The sequence below is a fragment of the Mytilus trossulus genome, chromosome 9 (assembly GCF_036588685.1).
Source record: "Mytilus trossulus isolate FHL-02 chromosome 9, PNRI_Mtr1.1.1.hap1, whole genome shotgun sequence".
Classification (NCBI taxonomy): domain Eukaryota; kingdom Metazoa; phylum Mollusca; class Bivalvia; order Mytilida; family Mytilidae; genus Mytilus; species Mytilus trossulus.
In genome coordinates, this window is record NC_086381.1 from 9,313,388 (window position 1) to 9,334,940 (window position 21,553).

Genomic DNA, 21,553 nt, shown 5'->3' on the forward strand with positions numbered 1-21,553 from the left:
AAAATAAGAGAAAAATATATAGAAATATTTCCCCTACTCAGTAACTACAGTCATGAGACAAAAGTGAGTTACCAGTCAAAAAAAGTCCTATCATTTCAACTAAAATCGATACTTTTCAAAAAATTATTACGAAGTAACTGTATGAGTGATTTTTATAAAATAGATACCAAAAGATGTAAAAACGTCTGAAATTTTATTGTTTATTTAGTCATAAATTTCAGGAGTTTCGTTTTCATCATCTGATGAGTTAGACACAGATGCAAATATTTAGGATTTTTAATTTGGTTAGAATAATAGCAAACTTTTTCAACGAATATTTATCTTTATGTTCATCTCGTCAGAAAAATAAAATGAGCATGAATAATATAATAACCAAATGAACAATAAAACTTAAGACATTTCTACATCTTTTAGTATCTATATTATGAAAATCGCTCATACTGTTATTTCGTAAAAGTTTTTGAAAAATATTGATTTTAGTTGAGATGATAGGACTTTTTTCGACTGGGAACTCACTTTTGTCCAATGACTGTATAACAAAATTTAAATAATGATTAAATAATTTTATTTGTTTTTTGAATATTACTTCAAATGTTTGGTGTATTTTTTGTGATATCCATTGGACGTGACTCGACACTTGTAAATCCCGTCATTGTTTCATAATGGTGCTATGGTAAATGTTTTGTATTGTTGTCTTTTATTTGTGTTTATATGCTTTGTATTTATGCCCTTTTGTGTTTATTTGTAAAATAATTAGATTGTTTTTATAGTGATTAAAGATTATAACAAAATGTTGACTACTATTTTGCTCCCTTTTTTCGTCTGTTTGTTGTATTCACACATCGTCGACAATATGATGGAATTTTATGAGATTGTCATACAAGAGAGATCTTTTAACGTACAAAAATATATGAACCACGTAAGGAATATAACAGTTGTAATCCCATAATGTGGTTGAGCTTTTGATTTTGTCATTTGATAGGAGACCTTCCGTTCTTAATTTTCCTCGGTATACAATGAACAAAATATAACACAATAAGTAATAGGGGGAAAAAATGGGTTCAGAAATTGTTTTTTTTTATCATCTGCTTGATGACAATATTTGTTTTCTCAACAAATTGGTGATTGAAATGTTTCTTTTAGGAAAAAATAACATAATCCACACCTACTTTTGAAGTGAATGGTCATTACCTAATAAGGGTATTATATCTAAAGTAGTTTAGGTGGAAGTGGTAGTCTCTTTAACTTTAACTTAATTGAGAACAATTCAGTTAACATGGGTAACGAAGGGAACACATAAAAAGTATGAAACAAATTATTATGTGTCTATTTATTCACTTATTTGTCTCGTTTTACATGACTTAAAAATAGAAATTAGTCATTTTCAAATTGTGGTCAACCTATTTTATCTTCAAGTGTGTAAGATAATGCTATTTTTAGATATCGGTTTTCCGAGAAAATAACGTAAAGTAATTCCAATTTCTCAAGAGTAGTTTTGTTGCAAAAAGGTGTATAATAGACCTTCATAACAGAAAAATCTTTTGGTCGGTAAGTGCAATTACAGTTAAGATTTATTCAACATATAAAACTATACACTTTTCCTCAATGATAAAACACATATCTGACAGATGCACATTATAAACGTTTTCAACAGCTTTATTACTTTTATTTCTTACACGACGGGTACCACAATGGTATGTGGATCTGCTTCTCTTTCGAAGCACCTCATATCTCCCAAGTCTTTGATAGGGTTCGAGTTGATTAGTCTTTAGTTTTCTTTGTTGTGTCTTGTGTACTATTATTTGTCTGTTTTCCTTTTATTTTTTACACATGTCGTAGACAGTTTGTTTTCTAATTATGAGTTTGAATGTCCCTCTTGTAGGTTTTGTCCCTCCCTTACCCCCTCAACTGATAGGAAGTGTTCTCATGGGACTTAAATTTTTCTTTAGGATATATATTAATTTGATAGTTTGCCATGGAGGTCGGCTTTTCACATTTATAAACAGATTTGGGATCACTTACCCTGCAAATTTCAGAATAACTTTTGAAATGTTTATGGCATTTTTTCCACATCACCTGTGACGAACAAAGAGCCCCAATTTATATCTGAAATGCGTTGTCTGTTTGATTCATAGTTACCATGTTACCACTGCGGCATATATGTACATATTAAAATGATAACGCGTTTCATCAAGAAAGGTTGGACCGATATCAGAGTAAACAAACAATAATAAGATGTAAAATTGAGAGCTATTTTTAGTGAAATATGTGTTTTCATAAATTAACTACAGGCTATATTGAGGAAGTAAATTTGTAATTTTGTCATTGAGATTTTTAATATTTTGGACTATATCTAAACCGCCATTTTGAACAATGTCTTTTTTAGCAGAAAGCGCAAGGTGAATTGAATGATAAAAATTATCAAAAGTTCGTTTTGAACGATTTTTGGGTATTTAAAATGTTCAATATGAAAATGGCTTATTTTTTAGTAGTGGTAATTTATTTCTAACCAGACGCATTTGAAGCGACCGAATTGCAAGGAGGAACTATGGACGCAGATACAATGTTCTTTTATATACGCTTCCAAGCAACCACCGACGCGATTAGTTCTATCACTACGACACATGTTTTATGATGCTTTTGGAAGGTCGGTATCATCAAGGAGTGTATATTTAACTTTTCGTGGTATCATTTACAAAAAGATTAAGCCAGCTCTCAGTAAATTACACCAAATTGTCTAAATAGTAATTTTCGATAGACTGGCTACGATCCAGTCCCATCCTCTACACCCTTGAAATCCGCCCATTGTGAAGACGAGGGAATTGCATTGTGACTTCGCGGGTGACAAAGATGCTAAATATTGATACTTTTTTTATGATCAGATATATAAGCGTGTTTTTAAATATGGGATATACTCATAGGACTATAAAAAGCACAAGACCAATTTCAAAATTTTCATCTCTTTGGTCACATTAATAACTATCTGTGTCAGAAACCTTTGATGTTTCAAATATTCAATCCCAATCCAAATTCAGAGCTATACCAAGCTTGAGTGTTGAGTCCATACTTGCCTTAACTATTCAGGATTTGATCAATGCAATCGTATCAAACTACGCACTGCTTTTGAGCAAGCGTATCAAACTTCGCACTATTTTGAGCACGCGTATCAAACTACGCACTGCTCTTGAGCAAGCGTATCAAACTACGCACTGTTTTTGAGCACGCGTATCAAACTACGCACTGCTTTTGAGCAAGCGTATCAAACTTCGCACTATTTTGAGCACGCGTATCAAACTACGCACTGCTCTTGAGCAAGCGTATCAAACTACGCACTGTTTTTGAGCACGCGTATCAAACTACGCACTGCTTTTGAGCACGCGTATCAAACTACGCACTGCTTTTGAGCAAGCGTATCAAACTACGCACTGCTTTTGAGCACGCGTATCAAACTACGCACTGCTTTTGAGCAAGCGTATCAAACTACGCACTGCTTTTGAGCACGCGTATCAAACTACGCACTGCTTTTGAGTAAGCGTATCAAACTACGCACTGCTTTTGAGCACGCGTATCAAACAACGCACTGCTTTTGAGCACGCGTATCAAACTACGCACTGCTTTTGCCTTTTGAGATATTGCGTACTTAATAAAAATACAGCTAGTTGGAGATTGACAAAAAAATAAATTGCGTACACATTTTTATTTTTGTTTGTTAAATCATAATGTTTTTTGTTCAATATCTAGATGGTGAAGACATGGAAGCAACGTCATCAAATTTACCACAACACAGCGAGAAACAGCATGGTGGAATTAAAAAGGTAAAACTTCAAACTTTTGAATTCAATGTAGAAGGTAACCTTGATATCATCTCTCGATGCTCGTCCAAGATGGAAATGTTAATAATGCCGATTAATTTGTGTTTCATTTGACGTGGCAGAAATCACATATCTTAAATGACGAATACTATAAGTTACATAGTGTGCTAGTGACCCAATACGTCGACGCTCTAACCCTATGTGGAATTTACTGATCCCATATATACCGTATTACGTCACTAGTACACTAAGTAACGAATTCATCTTACCGACTATTTTAACATGTGAAATTTAGACTAGTGACCTATCAAAATGAAAAAGTCTTCGATACTGTTGGCATAACGAAACTAGCTACTTTCATTGATCCTACAAAAACAGATGCCAACAATAACAACTTGTTAGGTTTAAATGCGTTTGATGAATTTATTTCCATCTTAATCATTAATTTCCTCGTCTGTTGAAGCCTCTGAGAGTTTTTCTCAGCACCGTTTTGTTTTTATAAAGGGGAGTAACTCCACTACTAACCATGTATGAAATGAGACCCGCCTCCGAACTAACCTAATATCAAATATAAACAGTCTCCACGAGGGAGCTTTTAACCGATCATATTCCTAGAAATGCATAGGAGGTAAGATAAATGTTAATATGGTATACACATAAACTCTTCTTTGTACTAGATTCACACACTGAGTTGGAGTTTTTTAAAACGTATTATTCACAGGTTAATAGTCCAGATAAACGTATCACTCTATCTTGACACACGATTTATACTTCGTGTCGACCAATCTTTGCTTCTTTACTCCCGAATTGCATCATCGGCTCTATTTTAAATAGAAACAATTTTAAGACAACGCAGTTCTTATCCACTCTATCATATTCTTTAGGTATTTGAAGATCAATTTGTTTTCTTTTAAATCCACGAACTTATCCACATGTCAAAAATATCGGAAGATTGTGTCCTGTTATTCGGCATTTAAGAAGTTAATGCATTCTGGGTAATATTTCCAAAATCGTACACCAAAACGTCGTTTTTTTGCATTTTAGAGTACGAACACTTAAATTACCAATTATTTGTTAGATTCTGAAACGGCCAATTAGATACTTCCTGGTTTTTAGATAGCATGATTGAGGTCATTATCTAGCTATCTGCCCTCTACAACTACCAAATGTTATTATTTATTCCAGAAGCTTTACAAATTGATAAAGATTTTCCTTGGAGCTGTCGTACTAGTATTGGCATGTTATATAGCATATTCCATTTCTCAAACAAAGTAAGTCCTAAGAGTAAGGATATCACCTAAATGACACTTTAAATTAGGATGCTTGATTAAAGTTCAGCATCAATAATCAATAGAACAAAGTAAGAGTGTCTTCATAGTTGTTTTTATATAATAACAATTGATTAAAGGTCTTTAGTGGACCTTTTAGGAAGAGTAAAATCACATAAATACTGAACGTAGAGGAAAATCAATTTGGAAAGTCCATAATCACATGGCAAAATCAAAATAAAACGCATCAAAAACAAATGGACAATAATTGTCACATTCCTGACTTGGTATAGGCATTTTCAAATGTAGAAAATGGTGGATTAAATCGGGTTTTATAGCGCTTACCCTCTCACTTTAATGACAGTCTCATCAACACTTTGCTCATCAAATTCCATTATATATACATTGACACAGACACAATAAATAAAATAGTCATAATATGGGTACATCAGTCATCATTGTATAACAATTTTAAAAGGAACACAAAAACATCTACTATCTACGAACACATTGATTGATTTGAGTGTCTGACGTCAGAATTTTTTTTATACGTCACATAAATTTGTCGTTCAATGTGCATACAAACAATTTTAAAATTTACATAGGTAATGTTAGCATACAGGGTTAAAAAATCAAAAGTATGTAAGAACAAAATTTCAGAAATAGAATGAGATTTAAACTAGTCCAACAGTTATGTATAGAATTTATAAGAAACCAAAAATAGTTGATTCCACTAAGCGATTGAATGATTTTGACTTTTGTGGTTCAACGTATATAGCAATTCATAATAGCAATATATCATAATGACATATTATAGAACAATATCATACTGACGAAAATGAAACTTTTAATGAAGTAATCTTCTTGAATGAACTTTGAACGTTATGTGTTACTTTGTATCTCTGCTTTTCCTACCCTAATATCAACTAGAATCAGAATCAAAACATAACTTAAAATCCTGGCACTCAAAAATTGACCGCATGACATATTGCAAAATTTTGTATTTCACTAACAGTCAAAGTAAAAAACAGGCTAGAAATTTTATTTTTTTCTCAAATTCTGCAGATACATCATTTTTGTTCATACTGCATATTCGAGTCATGGTCTTTCTGATAAAATTTGTGACGGTATTTAGCTACAAGTGATCAAGATTTTGAGGACACATATGCCACAGTATATGTAATTGTGTCGATGTAATGCTTCTTTTTGTTTTGATTTCCTGACATGTTTCATGGTCTTAATTTGTAGTGAATTAAAGAAAACTGTAGAAAAACAAACACTTACTGGAAATAATGCAGAAAAGCTGCTAGCCAGTTCAGTTCAAAACATGGACTTAAATGTCGGTAAGTGCATGTCTAGTGTTTAGTGTCTAGAATAATGATTTGCTAGAAAATAATTCCAACCCCATCTGCACCGATCAGAGCATTTCCGGTTTTCAACAGTTTGATTGCAATTTTCTTAACTCTGTGTGTTTGTCTTGCTCAAACATTGTTGTTAAACCATGGCATTTGATGTGACTGTCAAACAGTTGCAAGAAAGATTTAGCTAGCTTTAAACTATGTTAATCTACAATATTCTACATAAGGAATTGTCTGTACCGCATAAAGAATATGGCTTTTTTTGTTCGTTTGATGTGTTTGACCTTAATTTTTTTCATTTGATGAACGAAATTCCTTTTGAATTTTCCTTTCATTGCAGTCCTATACCGTATTATATTTGCTTTGACCTCAGAGGCGGATTTAGGGGGCCCCCTTTTGAGAAAAGTTTTGGTTGCTTATATAGGGAATCACTGAAGCGTGGCGAAATCGGACCTCTCTTAGGCAGCCAGCGGGCCCCAACTTAAGAAAATTTCTGGATCCGCCACTGGACCTCTCTTTTCCATCGTGTAGCTAGATATCTCTATGTTAATACAGAACGCATGTTGAAGTATGACTTTTTTTTATAAGACTTGGAAAGATTTGTTTTGACTGGTTAAAGATATAAATGAAGGCAGATTAATAAATATCATATGATGTGACTTTTACAAGTTAACATGCCATTCATCCAGTTAGGTTTTACAATGCTTTTATAGATTTTTGTCTTATGGTGCAGTGATTACACCTGAAAATTTGCCTCATTGATTGGAATGCTCGTCTTGCTGTTGTGTGTTTGTCTGTCCGTTTTAGACATTGAATGACTGCTGGCAATTGTTGTACTTACTGTAAACTAACTTATTTTCGCGAGCGATTAATTTTCACGTGTTTTGCGAGTTGAAACAAAAACGCAAATATTAATCATCGCGGGCTAGTTAAGGCTAAACGCGAAATAAAATATCTGCTAAAAACGTTAAGTTGAGTGACAGATCAAGAAAAGATGCTTATTTTACGACTTTAATGGACCGGCAAACCTGCAGGCTAAAAATGATTTGTTTGCAAAGCCTTAGGCTAACTATTTGCCCAGTCGGAGACATTACATGCGGTACATTTGTTTTTTTTTCAAATTTTCAAATGGAAAAACAAAATTTTGTTACTATTATTCAGAAATAACTCATATTTATCAAATGTTCATGAATTGAGGAAAAACGTTTTTTTACTGCATTTTTATCAAAATTTAAAAAAATCCTCTTTTTACAGTTTTATAAAGTTTGGGTCACATAATCTCCCTGCAAAATGAAACAAAATGACGTTTTGAAAAATAGGGGTCCATGAACTTGTTTTCAAATTAAATCAGTTTGAATGATAAAAATCAGTCGAAAAATGCATCTTTTTCTCGATATGTCACAGTTTGACGGCGCGAAAATAACATTTTACGTTAGCAACGTCATTACCTTCCCTGTAACTGCATCGTATGCCCTTAATGTGGATTTTTAACGTTGCATTATAGTTGAATGAATATGGTATGGCCCACCTCGTTATTCTAATTCTCATTGGCAGTTTGTAGTAATGTTTCTAAACATCCTGTCGACGAACTGGCGATAACAGAATGCATACTTGCTTCAAACATAAACCTGTTAACTCCATCCGACCAATCAAGTTAAGATCATCTTAACTTGATTGGTATTCCTTCACACCATGAGTTTGGCTTCTAAAAATACTCTCATTGCTTTTGTGCATCCTATTCTGAAGTACGTAGATATCGGACTAATTAAGCAAATGGATGCCGTAATTTCTTTTTCGAAAGAAAGACATAACTGTTTTACACAGCACCCATTACATGTCCTATGTACCTAATGGTATTGCTCTATTTAGAAAAGTTGTAAAACTCGTTTCCCAATCCACTATAAATATGTTTATGTTTAAGCTATTATACAGGAGGGAGCAGAAAATATTGACTGAAATGCTGAAACAATCGAAGGTAAATATACATTTCACTCCATGGGTAGAGTTGTATTTCAGTATCAGAACGAATCATCAAACGCCCACGCGAGTTCAATAGAGGTTAAACGGGGAATAGAAAGATATTTGACGTTGAATGATTCAAATACCAATCTAATGGCATGTTTACCTTTCGACAAGCCAACAGAATGGTATGGACCTCCTCGCTATCCTTATGTTTATTTTAAGATTGTGTTTTTTTCATTCATGAACAACTGAGATATATCTGTTGTCTTTTTATTTTTGCGACATCTTTCGAGACAAAACTTCTTCAAAACTTAGATTCGATTCCATTTTCTGCAGAAAGCACTGAACACATTTTGTCTGTAGCTGATGTTCCGGTTAAAGATGCCAAGCCTACCCCCCCTCCCCCTGAATCCGCCTATGAGTCTATACCAGACGTGTTCGAGAAACAACTTTGGTAAAAGCGGCTAGCTCTAACGGGTCTTTTGTTTAATTTAAAAGCATTCTTCAATTGGTATGAAGACGAAAATCGTTTAATTAATATGGAACCAAATGTATGGAAGCATTCGTTGACTGTCACATTACATTAACTAAAACACACAAAAGCGCTGAGGTATTTAACATTTGTTTTTGATCTAATTGTAAAGAATATATGTTGCCATTATTTGAAGAATTCAGAATACACTCTTGTAACTCTTGTAATCTATCATCAGCCTTCGCATTTTGAGATATGGTTCTTCATGCAGTTGAGATATTGTTATAGAACATTAGGGCTGAACGGAATGGGTTGTGGCTTTTACATTTGCAAATGGTAGCTGCAATGTTGCGATGCTTTTTCATTACCAATCCGACTAACTATTTTAGATGGAAACCTTTCTACATATTGGGTATATTGAATTTGTTTGAAAAGGAAAAAAAAACAGTCTTTACTTCAGTTGAATTTTTCAATCAGACATAAACATGGAGCTTTTAATAGTATTTGGAGTGATACGGTTACAGAGAAAACCAATATTAAAGATTCTAAAGGTTAAAAGGGGATAATGGTACTTTTTGGAAATGTTTTAAATCTGGTATAATTGATATAATTAACCTCCTTGAAAAGAAAAACTGCTCTCCTTTCAATCTTCCAAGTTATGACCCTATTTATCAAGGGTATAAGGTTTATAATTTGATACGCCACACGACCGTTTCGTCTATATAAGACTCATCAGTGACGCTCAGATCAAAATAGTTAAAAAGCCACTCAAGTATAAAGTTGAAAAGCAGTGAGGACAAAAATTCCTAAAAGTTGTGCCAAAAACGGTCAAAGTAGTGTTCACCTGGAATACGAAAATCCTTAGTATTTCGAATAATTAATACTTTTGTAACGGTTTATTATATCTATATAATTAATGTTAAAGTCAACACCGTAGTGCTGATAACTGGGCTGGTGGAAGTTTTCAAACGGGTGATCAGATCTCGCAGTTAACATTGGAAGTGCATTTTTGCCTCATTGTATGATCTGAAGAGAAAGTTCCGGTATCTTCAAAATGATCTAAACAAGCAAGCTAAAGGTGGAGTTTGCCTCCACAAAGGATGCCAGTCGTGTGAAAATTACCCAATACGAAAACACGTTTTTATAGCACATCACACGTACAATGCTTCATACGTAAATTTGGATGAACTCTCATATTGCTAAACCAGTGATCATACCTTCCGAAAACTCTAATTTTCTGATTGGTTAGAGGGTAAAAACGGCTTGCTCTCGGTTTTCATTGAGGGTCTATTTCAGTATACTTCCTTTTATGCGATGTAAAAACAAACTGAAATTATTTTGGCGTTCATTATCACTGAACTAGTATATATTTGTTTAGGGGCCAGCTGAAGGACGCCTCCGGGTGGGAGAATTTCTCGGTACATTGAAGACCTGTTTGTGACCTTCTCCGGTTGTTTTTTCTATGGTCGGGTTGTTGTCTCTTTGATACATACCTAATTTCCATTCTCAATTTTATGAATTGAGAGTTGGCTGTTCCAGTTCCTGTTTTCTTTTTGTTGCTAGTCTAAATTACCCTCAAAATGGGAATTTGGTGGTTTCATTATTTTAAAATTAAGTTGAAAATGAAGTGTCACAGTTTATTTCATTATGAATTTCTTGTTTAGCATCAATCCACCATTTTATACACAAGAAAATGCCTGTACCACGTTAGGAATATGACAGTTGTCATCCATTCATTAGATTTGTTTGGACTTTTGATTTTACCATTTGATTTTTCCTTTTTGAATTTTCCTCGGAGTTCAGTATTTTTGTGTTTTTACTTTTTTTCAGATATTATTTGGAGACTTTGTATTACCTCTTGTGAAATAAATTGACAATAGTGAAAAACTCAATCACTAACCTTTGACCTTATTTAGATTTGTAAAAAAAATGCACCATATTTCAATTCTACGACCAGGCAAAAATTAAAGAACAAACATTTCTCTTTCCTGAAAGCCATAAATTCGCCTGTAAGTAGGGTGGTCCTTTAAACTTGAAAAATTGTTGGCTTGGTCAGTCCCCTAGTTGGTTTACAGTACGTGAAGTAGTCAACCTGTTTAATTTCAATGTATTGAAGAGACGTTACTAGAATTTGCTGATTGTTGTTGTTTCAGCACTGTAGGCTATTATACAGGCCGAATATTATTGGTTGTGAAATCTGGAGTACCTGTGAAAGACCACTTATCATCTACAGGACAAATGACATTCCTAGTCGATTCATAACCGAATCGAATGCACTTGGCGCGTGTGGAAGGTAGCCCTGACATGATATTGGTACGGTAGATGAACTGCTATTGTATGTGACCTTGACCACCTAATCCCACCCCTAAAACAATGAAGTGTACTACAGACAACATTTAAAACAGCTGAAAAGCAAAACACAAGGCTATTTTTGTAAAGCAAGTTTTTTTTTGGCCCTCCATGTCCTCTGAAGCTAGAAGATAAATGATGCAAAACCATACGTATTGATCATTTCATGGTATTTTAACTAATGCCAGACACATGTTATAATAAAGAGCACAATCGTGCCTTTGACCGAAAGTTTCAAAAATAAAAAAAAAACGAATAAAAGAGAGTCGACCATAGCATACATTATCAAATACAAGTTAATTTAATCAGGGCTTCAGATAAGCTGCGTATTTGCGTGATCACGCAATACAAATAATAGAAAAACACAATGCAATTGCCCATTGCAGGGTCCAGTAACCCAATCAATTCAAGAGAAAACCCAAGTATATGCCAAAACCATGAGTGCTCAACCCTTTTATTGACTATTATTTTCGTTATTTACTCTGATCTGTTTACAGTCGTCTCATATTTTTACATTCCATTTTCTTGGGGTTTATCCAATTAGCGTATGTCATAATGTCATAGTTTTTCGAATTGCTCGGGATTTATCATACATTGAATTACAACGAAAGTGAATGTCCGGTAAAAATATTGAATAGAAGCATGTTTTCAGCTTCTTTTGAATAGCTGAGGGAAAGTTATGATGATAACAAGACTCAGCCAGTGTTTTAGGACGCGTCCTTTAAACGCACAGGCGTGTTTGTATATCTTATCGAGAACATTGCTAATAAACACTTGGTTTTGTCGTCAAAAACGAAACCAGTTGGAAAAAGTGAAAGGCCAAATCAATTATGACATGATCATATAAATATGTAGCTGGACAGCATCATAAACCAAAAGTTCCAATTAGGGACAGCTTATAACAAAGAAGATGTGGTATGATTCCCAATGAGACAACTATCCACAAAAGACCAAAATGACACACACATAAACAACTATAGGTCACCGTAGGGCCTTAAACAATGAGAATTAACCCAGATTTATGTAAATTGAATAAAACAAAAACATCAAGTATAATTAGACTAAGAGTTTATATCAAATTTTTTCTTCATTTTAAGGTTAATGTGTGAATACACACAGAGTCACTCTTCTCAGATTTTTTTATGTAAAGGTATATAGGAAAGAAAAAAATCTGAGACGAGTGCCTGTGAATACACATATCCGTTTTTTTTACAGTTTATAAAAGTTGTGAGAAAATCCAAAACTGGCAGATGTTTGAAACAGGAAATTTAAACCTACAATTGCTGGTCAGTGAATAAACCAAATAAAACAGCTAGCACATATACAAAGAAAGAAACACATATACGGTGGAAAAACATCTGGCGTTGATATTGCCTATCTATTCAATATTGTTTGGATGAAAAAATCCAATATTTAAGGAGCTTGGTGGTGAAACATCCAATTGGATATTAATTTGAGGCGTGAATGGAATTGATAATGCAATTAAAAAACTTTATCACCCAATTACATAAGAAAAAAGTGGGTAAAAATCCCAATTTGTGAATTCTTATCTGGAGTTCTGTACACTTTTGCTTCAGATTTACCGACAACAAAATCGAGCATCTCAAATCAAGATAGTAGATGAATTTTCCAGAGTAGATGTGTTTCTTTCTTTAATATTAGAAAGATTGAGAGATTAGGAGGCTCTCACCATTACCCTGTGTCCTTTGTCCTAAGATTTTGACATTTTTTGGCTATAAAGTGACAATCTAAGCCCTTCGTAGATATTGAAGATGGCGTTATTCTGGAAAATCCATCTGATACAACCTTAAAGTTTGTATATACAGAGTCAATGATTTGGTTGAAATTTATGGACATTAAGAGACCAAGGGGTCTCAACCTTGATTAAACGGTCTCGTGTAGGTTTTCGCTATATGTTTTGAATATCCAACTGGCATCTTGGGCATTCCGTAAACTAGAAGACAGGAAGTGTCCCCAAATTCATTTTAGTCACGTTTGAACCTACCTATTGGTGGCACGGTAGTATTTGCTTTCCAGAATTTAGGTTGCTCTTTTGTGTACCCTACTTAAATTTTTTTTAATTTTGCATTCACTGCACCATAAAAGACCTAAAAGTACTAGTGGTCTTAGGATTTTAAAAATAGCAAAAAAGTAAACGGTCATGGTACATATCCAAATTCATTTCTGAATGGTAAAATGAAAGTACTTCAGTTAACTGTGAATGTAGAATTTTTTGCAGTGTTAGAAAGTGGTGAAAATTCTAAAAAGGCCATCATTATCCCTTATGGTCAGGAAATACTACCGTGCCACCTTAAGGGGGATATTTATTTTTACACTAAATCAATAAAGGAACTTTTCTTACCTATGCAATTTGTAAGTTTATCAATACAAAGTTGATTAAGGGCAACTATAATAAAAACAAGCCTTAAATTCCACCCCTGAGAGTAAAAATTGCTGATTCAGCAAATTTTGCATGATTTGTAGGTAATAATGTAAAAATTTACCTAGAAAGTAGAAATTCATTATTTTTATGTAACTTGCACTACATTTTTAATTATAAATGCTCGCTTTGACTTTTCCCAGTGTCAGACACATTTGCAACCACTGAAATTTGAGACGCGACATTCTTCGGTTGCATGTACATCCTATTATTTTCACCGAATAAATAAATTGCATAATTTCTTATTTTTTTCAACACAATTACAGCTATACTAGTTTTCTTCAGGTTTAATTTGTAGTTCTGGTGTAACATGACACCAGTTGGAGCTTTTGGGGAACTAGTAAGTGGTTAAGGGGTCCTTACTTATTCATTAAGCTCTCATACTGTTCTGAAATAGAGATAGAAATAGGGGTTTCTTTACATTGAATAGACCTTATTTTTGACAAAGAATGTATTTATGATGTTATATCAGCAAGATTAAATGGTTTATTCATTTTCCATGCAAATACCATTAGTTGTTAAGATTTTCTGACAGTGAAAAGCACAATAAAGGCAAATTGATTATGTAAGGGGACATAATTCAACTTAATGCATACATGAGAAATAGACATACAGTCAACTTAGAGATGTGTTCTAGTACATGTATTGTCAAACAGATTTTGGAATAATAGTTAACTGCAATCTAAAGACTCTTGTTGTACTATTCTCATAATCTGAAAATGTTTAAAGAAATATAAGGCATGCTGTAAAATGTGGAATGGACTTTAATACCAGTTTTCATGATTTGGTGCTAAAACTGTTTCTTTCAGTCAGATTAACCATAAACAGAGTTGGCAATCCACTGATTCCTCCTGAATCATCATGTTTGACTTCTGTGTTGATTTGAAACATCATATATTTGGGTTTTGTTCACTCCTTAAGTAAAAATGGTAAGATGAAAAAAAAGTGAAAATCTGCCAGATGGGGTAGGGATGTAATGTTTCATTTTAAAGAAATGAGTGCAGACAAGTATTCTTTATTGTAATATGTTCCAAAATAAGAAGTCTATGCATCATAGGTGTCATGACTGGTTTCAAGTTTGTTATGTCTTGGTTAAGGTGGCACGGTAGTATTTGCTTTCCAGAATTTAGGTTGCTCTTTTGTGTACCCTACTTAGGTAAATGTATCTAAACAGTGTGATAGGACAAAAAATACAGTATCAACTGAACATACTTTCCCAAACTGAGTGATGAATCAGGTGTAGAAAAATATGAAATAATTTTATATACAGATGAAAATGAATTTTTGAGAATTTTTTTAAATTTTGCATTCACTGCACCATAAAAGACCTAAAAGTACTAGTGGTCTTAGGATTTTAAAAATAGCAAAAAAAGTAAACGGTCATGGTACATATACAAATTCATTTCTGAATGGTAAAATGAAAGTACTTCAGTTAACTGTGAATGTAGAATTTTTTGCAGTGTTAGAAAGTGGTGAAAATTCTAAAAAGGCTATCATTATCCCTTATGGTCAGGAAATACTAACGTGCCACCTATTGACTTAATGTCTGCATAACTAATATTGGAAAGATTGAGAGACCAGGGGCCTCTTATCATTGCCATGTGCGCGCTGTCCATAAATAATGACAATGTTTTACTTACAAAATGACAATCTAAGCCCTCCGTAGATATCGAAGATGACTAATACAATCTTTTTCTATACAGAGTCTATGATTTACTTGAATAGTATGGACATTGAAAGATCAGGGGGTCTCACCCTTGTCTCTAGAGTTATAGGTTTTTCTTTTATTGATAAACATCTATATTACATAACGACAAATAAGCAACTCAGAAAAAGGTTTATATTCGAGGACCACGAGCATTTATGACAGCTTGAAGAAGTCATTTTAAAGCGCGATTAAGCGATTCCCTACGTATCTTTATATCAGCCCTATGAACTATCAAAAAAACATGCTTTTAAAGTTATTTAGTTTTTTTTATATGATTTTCAACAAAATTATGAATATCGAACTGACTGCTAGCAGCCGTTTGGATATTGCTTAACAAATAACGAACCGGTTGCTAACGTCACACCCATTGAAACGAGTGAAATTTCTCGTATGAATTGCATATGATTTTATCATGTCGGTGCCAATTTTAGCTTGTCTATGTGTACTCTCATTCCACAACTTTATATTTTATATCATGTGCTCTGGATAAATCATTTCGTGTAACAGATCTAGAATACAGCAATTACTCATAACCTTCATATTTTTAGCTCACCTGGCCCAAAAGACCGTTGTCGTCGTCCGTTAGCTATTAAAAACATCTTCTCTTCTGAAATAATTGGACCAAATGAAACAAAACTTGGCCTAAATCATCCTTGGATTTTTTAGTTCAAAATAAAAAATATATCTTGATACCCCGCCCATCAACCAATATGGCCATCTTAAAAGAACATAGGATAAAATGCAGTTTTTGGCTTAAAGCTCTGAAATTAAGGCATTTAAAACTAATTTTAACGGTATGAAATGTTCATCAGGTCAAGACCTATCTGCCCAAAAATTATCAGATGCATCTGACAACCTGTTGCTGTCTTAGAATTGGTAATTTTAGGTAAAATTTACATTTTTTTGTTATTATCTTGAATATTATAATAGATAGAGATAAACTGGAAACAGCAAAATTGTTCAGCAAAGTAAGCTCTACAAAAAAGTCAAATCACCGAAATGGTCAATTGACCCCTGAAGGAGTTATTGTCGTTCTTAGTAAATTTTTGACAACTCTTTTGTATTCTTTATATTTTTTTACAAAAAAATCTTCTCCTCTGAATTGAAACTATAAGAAAATGTAACTTAACATGGCCACAATCATCATTAAGGTCTCTAGCTAAACAATGTCAGATAACCCTGTCTACCAAACAATTGGTCTGCCATCGCTTAAAGAAGAACATAGGGTAAAAAGCAAGTTTTGTCTATTATTTTTTAACCGTAATAAATAGAGAAAATCTGAAAGGAAAACATATGCTCAGAAAAATGAGCTCTACCAACTGTCCATATATACCACAAAATTGTTAGACACATTTTTATAGGAGTTACTGCTCATGGATGCAAAATTTTACGATACTTTTTTGTTTCATTTTTGCCGTTTAGCACTTAAACTATGATATTTAGAAAGGAACATTTTTCTTCTATTATGCCTCATAATGATAGATAAAAACAAATCTAAATCACAAAAATTATCAGCAAGGCAATATCTATTGATAAGTCAGAGAAACTAAACAGACTAAAAGATTATTTATACAATATCAACAAAAACGAAAGTTTTGGCATGGTCTATTCTTGTCTACAATGTTGGAACGTGTGCCTTGTTTTATATGTCTATATACCAAAGTGAGCGACACAGGCTCTTTAGAGCCTCTAGTTTTATTTTGATATCAAAGAATTATTGAACTCTTATACTTATACATGTTATATAGAACATGCTTGTCGAAAACTTATTTCTTGTGTTATTTAGTGGAGGGGAAGGACTTGCTATTGTATAGGTTATCATTTTTGATTTAAATAGCTCTATTGAACTTCATGCAATTATGCTATTTAAGCACTTTTTTCTTTACAAAGGATCTATTACTATTTTAAAAGCATACTACCATATTTTCAGGTATGAGGAATGAAGATCACTTACAGAAATGTCAGGGAACTCAATTCAAAAGAACATTTCCCGATATAGACTATGCTTTCTTTGGATATAACATTTTAAAAGGATATCCACTTCATATAGGACATGACCCAGGATTAACTTTGCCAATTTTTAAAGCAGATTATAGTGAAGGCCTCCAGACTTCAGATTGTAGGTACTTTGTTCCCAGAGGATTGGTTATCGTTCCGGATGTTTCCTGTATAACGGCTTTCACTTCTGAAACGATACAAACAAGATATGAACTCATAAAATCTTTGTCACTCTCAGCAAGCGCAAAAGCAAGTCCACCGACAAAATCGTCAGGAGGTAAAAAATCCAAAACCAGTGGAGCATTTTCAGCTAGTGGTGGGTATCAGGATTCATCGAATGAATTATCGACCAGTAAGTCAGTTTTCATACTTTCTACTGCTGAATGTAATTACTATTTCAGTAAACTTATGACGGATCAAGCTCCTCCCTTTTCCGACTCTTTTATAAGATGGATACATAAACTTGCAGCAACCGACGAGCAACAAATCTATTTTAATTTTTTCGAAACTTATGGAACTCATTTTCAAATTTATACTACGTTTGGAGCAAGATATACATTTGAACATAAAATGAAAACTTCAACATTTATTTCTGAAAAGCAAAAAGGGTATAATTTCGGCTTTTTTGGAGAGATCTTTTCCAAGATTAATGTCGGCTTAGGATTTAATATTGCAAGAGAAGAAAGAGAAAAAGTCGAAAAAATTTCAAAAAATATTGAAACGAAAGTTATTACCGTAGGTGCCCCACCTCCTGCAAACGGCGACGCAACAACGTGGGCATCTACCGTTAAGGAAACCCCAGTCCCTATGAAGTATAAACTAGAGTCAATTGACAACTTATTCACTGAAACTTATATGGCAGGTTTAAACGTAAACTATCAAAGAGTATCATTAAACATTGAAAAGTACCAAGCCGAATACTGTGACTATCTTAAAGATCTTGGACAGCTAGATTCATGTGAGATACCACCTCCAGGTTTAGTTTTGAAGAAAACAAGACTCTTTGCACACTTTAAGGAACAGAAAGTTTCAACAAATCGTCAGTGCATCGACACGTGTCTTCAGCTGAGTGACTGTGAAGCTATAACAATATGTCCGCTGTGTGTCACTGCTGATCTGGTCTGTCATATGTTTAATAATGTCTTTAAGAATGACTCCGACACGTCGTATAAAATAAGAGCTGAGACTGATAAAACAGATAAAGAATGGGAAACAATGATGTTCATATCAAAAATCAATAGTAAGATGATAATGGTGAACACAACTGTTTTTGGAGCTCAGCGGTCATCGGATACGGACACAAAAAATATAAATACCCCAGACGGATGTTATAGCCTATGTTTTAATGATGAACACTGTGTGGCATATACCTTCCATCGTGGGATAGAGAATAAAGTAACAAGATGTCGCTTTTTTTCTGAGACTGGAATAACAGGATTGACTAAAGAAATCGGAACTGACACTTATTTTATACCGTACGGCCATCCATAAAGGATATAATTTCTCGAAAATCGCCTTTCGCTGTGGAGGGATATAGTTTCTCGATGATCCCCCTTTATTGTTTATTAAAGTATTAATCATCGAATAAGACCAGACTTATGACAATTGAATTCTATTGTGTACCGTACAAGAATTTTCAATAATATGAGGAAGGCGCTACCTTAAATGCCAGCTTTATACTAAGACAATGTCCTCTATATAGATTGGTTGTTGGTTGTTTAACGTCTAGTGGCAAATATTTCATGCATGTTCAGAACGAATGTCCTAGGCTACATTAACGATGGGGGATAGGACCTTTATCGGGACTCCGGGATCGGGTGTTTTTAGGTCGGGATTTCGGGATTGACCCTTTCGAGATCCGGGAATTCTATATTCGAATTTCGGGACATCGGGATTTCGTGTTTTTAAGTCCGGGATTGCAGGATTTCGTTTTTTTAAGCCCGGGATTTCGGGGTCAGGACCCCTCCTACCCCCCTCCCTAATTAACGTATTGTTTATGTCTAAAATTTAATTATAAGTTCAGATGGATAATGTTTAGGGAACAAACATTGAACTGGAAAAGGCAGAAGGGTTATAGTATTTTTCCTGAAAAAAATATTCCGATTCCCAAATTGATGAATAAAAAATCTGGCCTTCCTTTTCCTTAGGGGTCCCAACATTACTGTTGAAAAATGGAGGGTCCCACTATATACATGTGTTTGAATACATTTTGTAATTGATATATTAAATAATATTCTATTGTATTGATTGTTTATATATTATAGGCTTAAATATGTCCATTATATTAAAACTGTTTATATGGTTTTGGCTTGTATATGTTGTGGGACCCTAAAGTAAATGAAAGCATTATAGCACTCTTTTACTTTAGGGGTCCCAATCAAATATATATATATAATCTGTATATGGTTTTTGGCTTGTATATAGGTTGTGCGACCCCTTATGATAAGTAAATCAAAGCATTATAGCACTCTTTTACTTTAGGGGTCCCAATCAAATAATCTTGATATGGTTTTTGGCTTGTGTATAGGTTGTGGGACCCCTAAAGTAAATGAAAGCATTATAGCACTCTTTTACTTTAGGGTCCAAATCAAATAATCTTTATATGGTTTTTGGCTTGTATATAGGTTGTGGGACCCCTAAAGTAAATGAAAGCATTATAGCACTCTTTTACTTTAGGGTCCAAGTCAAATAATCTTTATATGGTTTTTGGCTTGTATATAGGTTGTTGGACCCCTAAAGTAAATGAAAGCATTATAGCACTCTTTTACTCTAGGGTCCAAATCAAATAATCTTTATATGGTTTTTGGCTTGTGTATAGGTTGTGGGACCCCTAAGGTAAATGAAAGCATTATAGCACTCTTTTACTCTAGGGTCCAAATCAAATAATCTTTATATGATTTTTGGCTTGTGTATAGGTTGTGGGACCCCTAAAGTAAATGAAAGCATTATAGCACTCTTTTACTTTAGGGTCCAATTCAAATAATATTTATATGGTTTTTGGCTTGTATATAGGTTGTTGGACCCCTGAAGTAAATGAAAGCATTAGGCCACACCAATTTGATTCCTTGTTCGACGGACCCGCCCGCACCTATTTTTTTCAAACCAGATTTTTTTTTTTATTATATTCCCGCTTCCCGCATCCGGAAATGAAATCATGTCCATTTCCCGCATCGTTTTTTTGTAAATATAATGTAAAGATCTCAACATTTAATTTTTTAAATATTTTTGTAAATATCTGCGAGAATATTTGTTTCAGAATGGAGCCAATTTATTCCAAGCGAAAGTGCTCCGATATAAATAGAAATACCAGTACAGAACAAAACGTTGGTTTCTTTCCCCCTAACTTATATTCCCTAATATGAGGAAGGCGCTACCTTAAATGCCAGCTTTATAATGTCCTAGATATTGATTGGTTGTTGGTGGTTTCACGTTCAGTGGCAAATATTTCATGCATGTTCAGAACGAATGTCCAAGGCTACAATAACGTTTTGTTTATATCTAAAATAAAATTATAAGTTCAGATGGAAAATGCTATTTTTCTTGAAAAAAATATTCTGATTCCCAAATTGATGAATAAAAAAGCATAGGACAAAAAAATATTTTGAATCCAGATCTTTGCCAAAAAATGATTTTATCTTTCAGATATGCAAATTAAATTTAACTTTTATATATCTAAAAACATAAAAACTTCCCAAACCGCACATGTCAGTCTGTACACAGTATTTTTTAGGTGATAATAAGACTGTATTTGCCAATTTGTTATGATAAACCTTAATACTAGTGTTAAATTTTGACTAAATAATTTTAAATGATAGCGCTGAAGGGCTTCGGTAAAAAAAAATAAAAACATTTGTATTTCTGATCATCTTCAGTATGTGAGTTCTACATCACTATCTGACATGTACTATTTAATTCAGAGTCAGTTTTATGTCATTTCTTGCATATATTTTTTTTGTTACATGTACATAATGTAGCTTACTTTTCAAGTTCTTATATGATAGCAAAAAAAAAATTGAGAATGGAAATGGGAAATACAAGCATGTTAAAAAAAAACACATTTGGTTTCAGACAATAACTTGAGTTAAGTAAATGGAATTCCATGAAATTTTACCAGGAGGTTCATACACAAAACTCAAAAGGAAGATAGAATTGATTTTGGGGTTATAGTACATTATTGGAGGTATTT

General features: G+C 33.5%; 1 protein-coding gene across 1 annotated transcript; it reads left to right on the top strand.

The window, feature by feature from the left end:
- Positions 1-1,452: 1,452 nt before the first annotated feature.
- On the top strand, positions 1,453-19,007 carry LOC134685079 (uncharacterized). Its single transcript, XM_063544489.1, has 5 exons — positions 1,453-1,548; positions 3,742-3,815; positions 4,998-5,083; positions 6,329-6,423; positions 17,300-19,007. Exons 2-5 carry the CDS (start codon positions 3,753-3,755, stop codon positions 18,856-18,858), a joined length of 1,803 nt encoding a protein of 600 aa, XP_063400559.1. The 5' UTR covers positions 1,453-1,548; positions 3,742-3,752; the 3' UTR covers positions 18,859-19,007.
- Positions 19,008-21,553: the final 2,546 nt, after the last annotated feature.

What these genes read in the sequence shown, in the direction of transcription:
- LOC134685079 (XM_063544489.1), top strand. Translation starts at nt 3,753, where the DNA reads ATGGAAGCAACGTCATCAAATTTACCACAACACAGCGAGAAACAGCAT. An exon ending in AGCATGGTGGAATTAAAAAG is followed by an intron (nt 3,816 to 4,997) that starts GTAAAACTTCAA and finishes TATTTATTCCAG; the next exon opens with AAGCTTTACAAATTGATAAA. An exon ending in TATTCCATTTCTCAAACAAA is followed by an intron (nt 5,084 to 6,328) that starts GTAAGTCCTAAG and finishes CTTAATTTGTAG; the next exon opens with TGAATTAAAGAAAACTGTAG.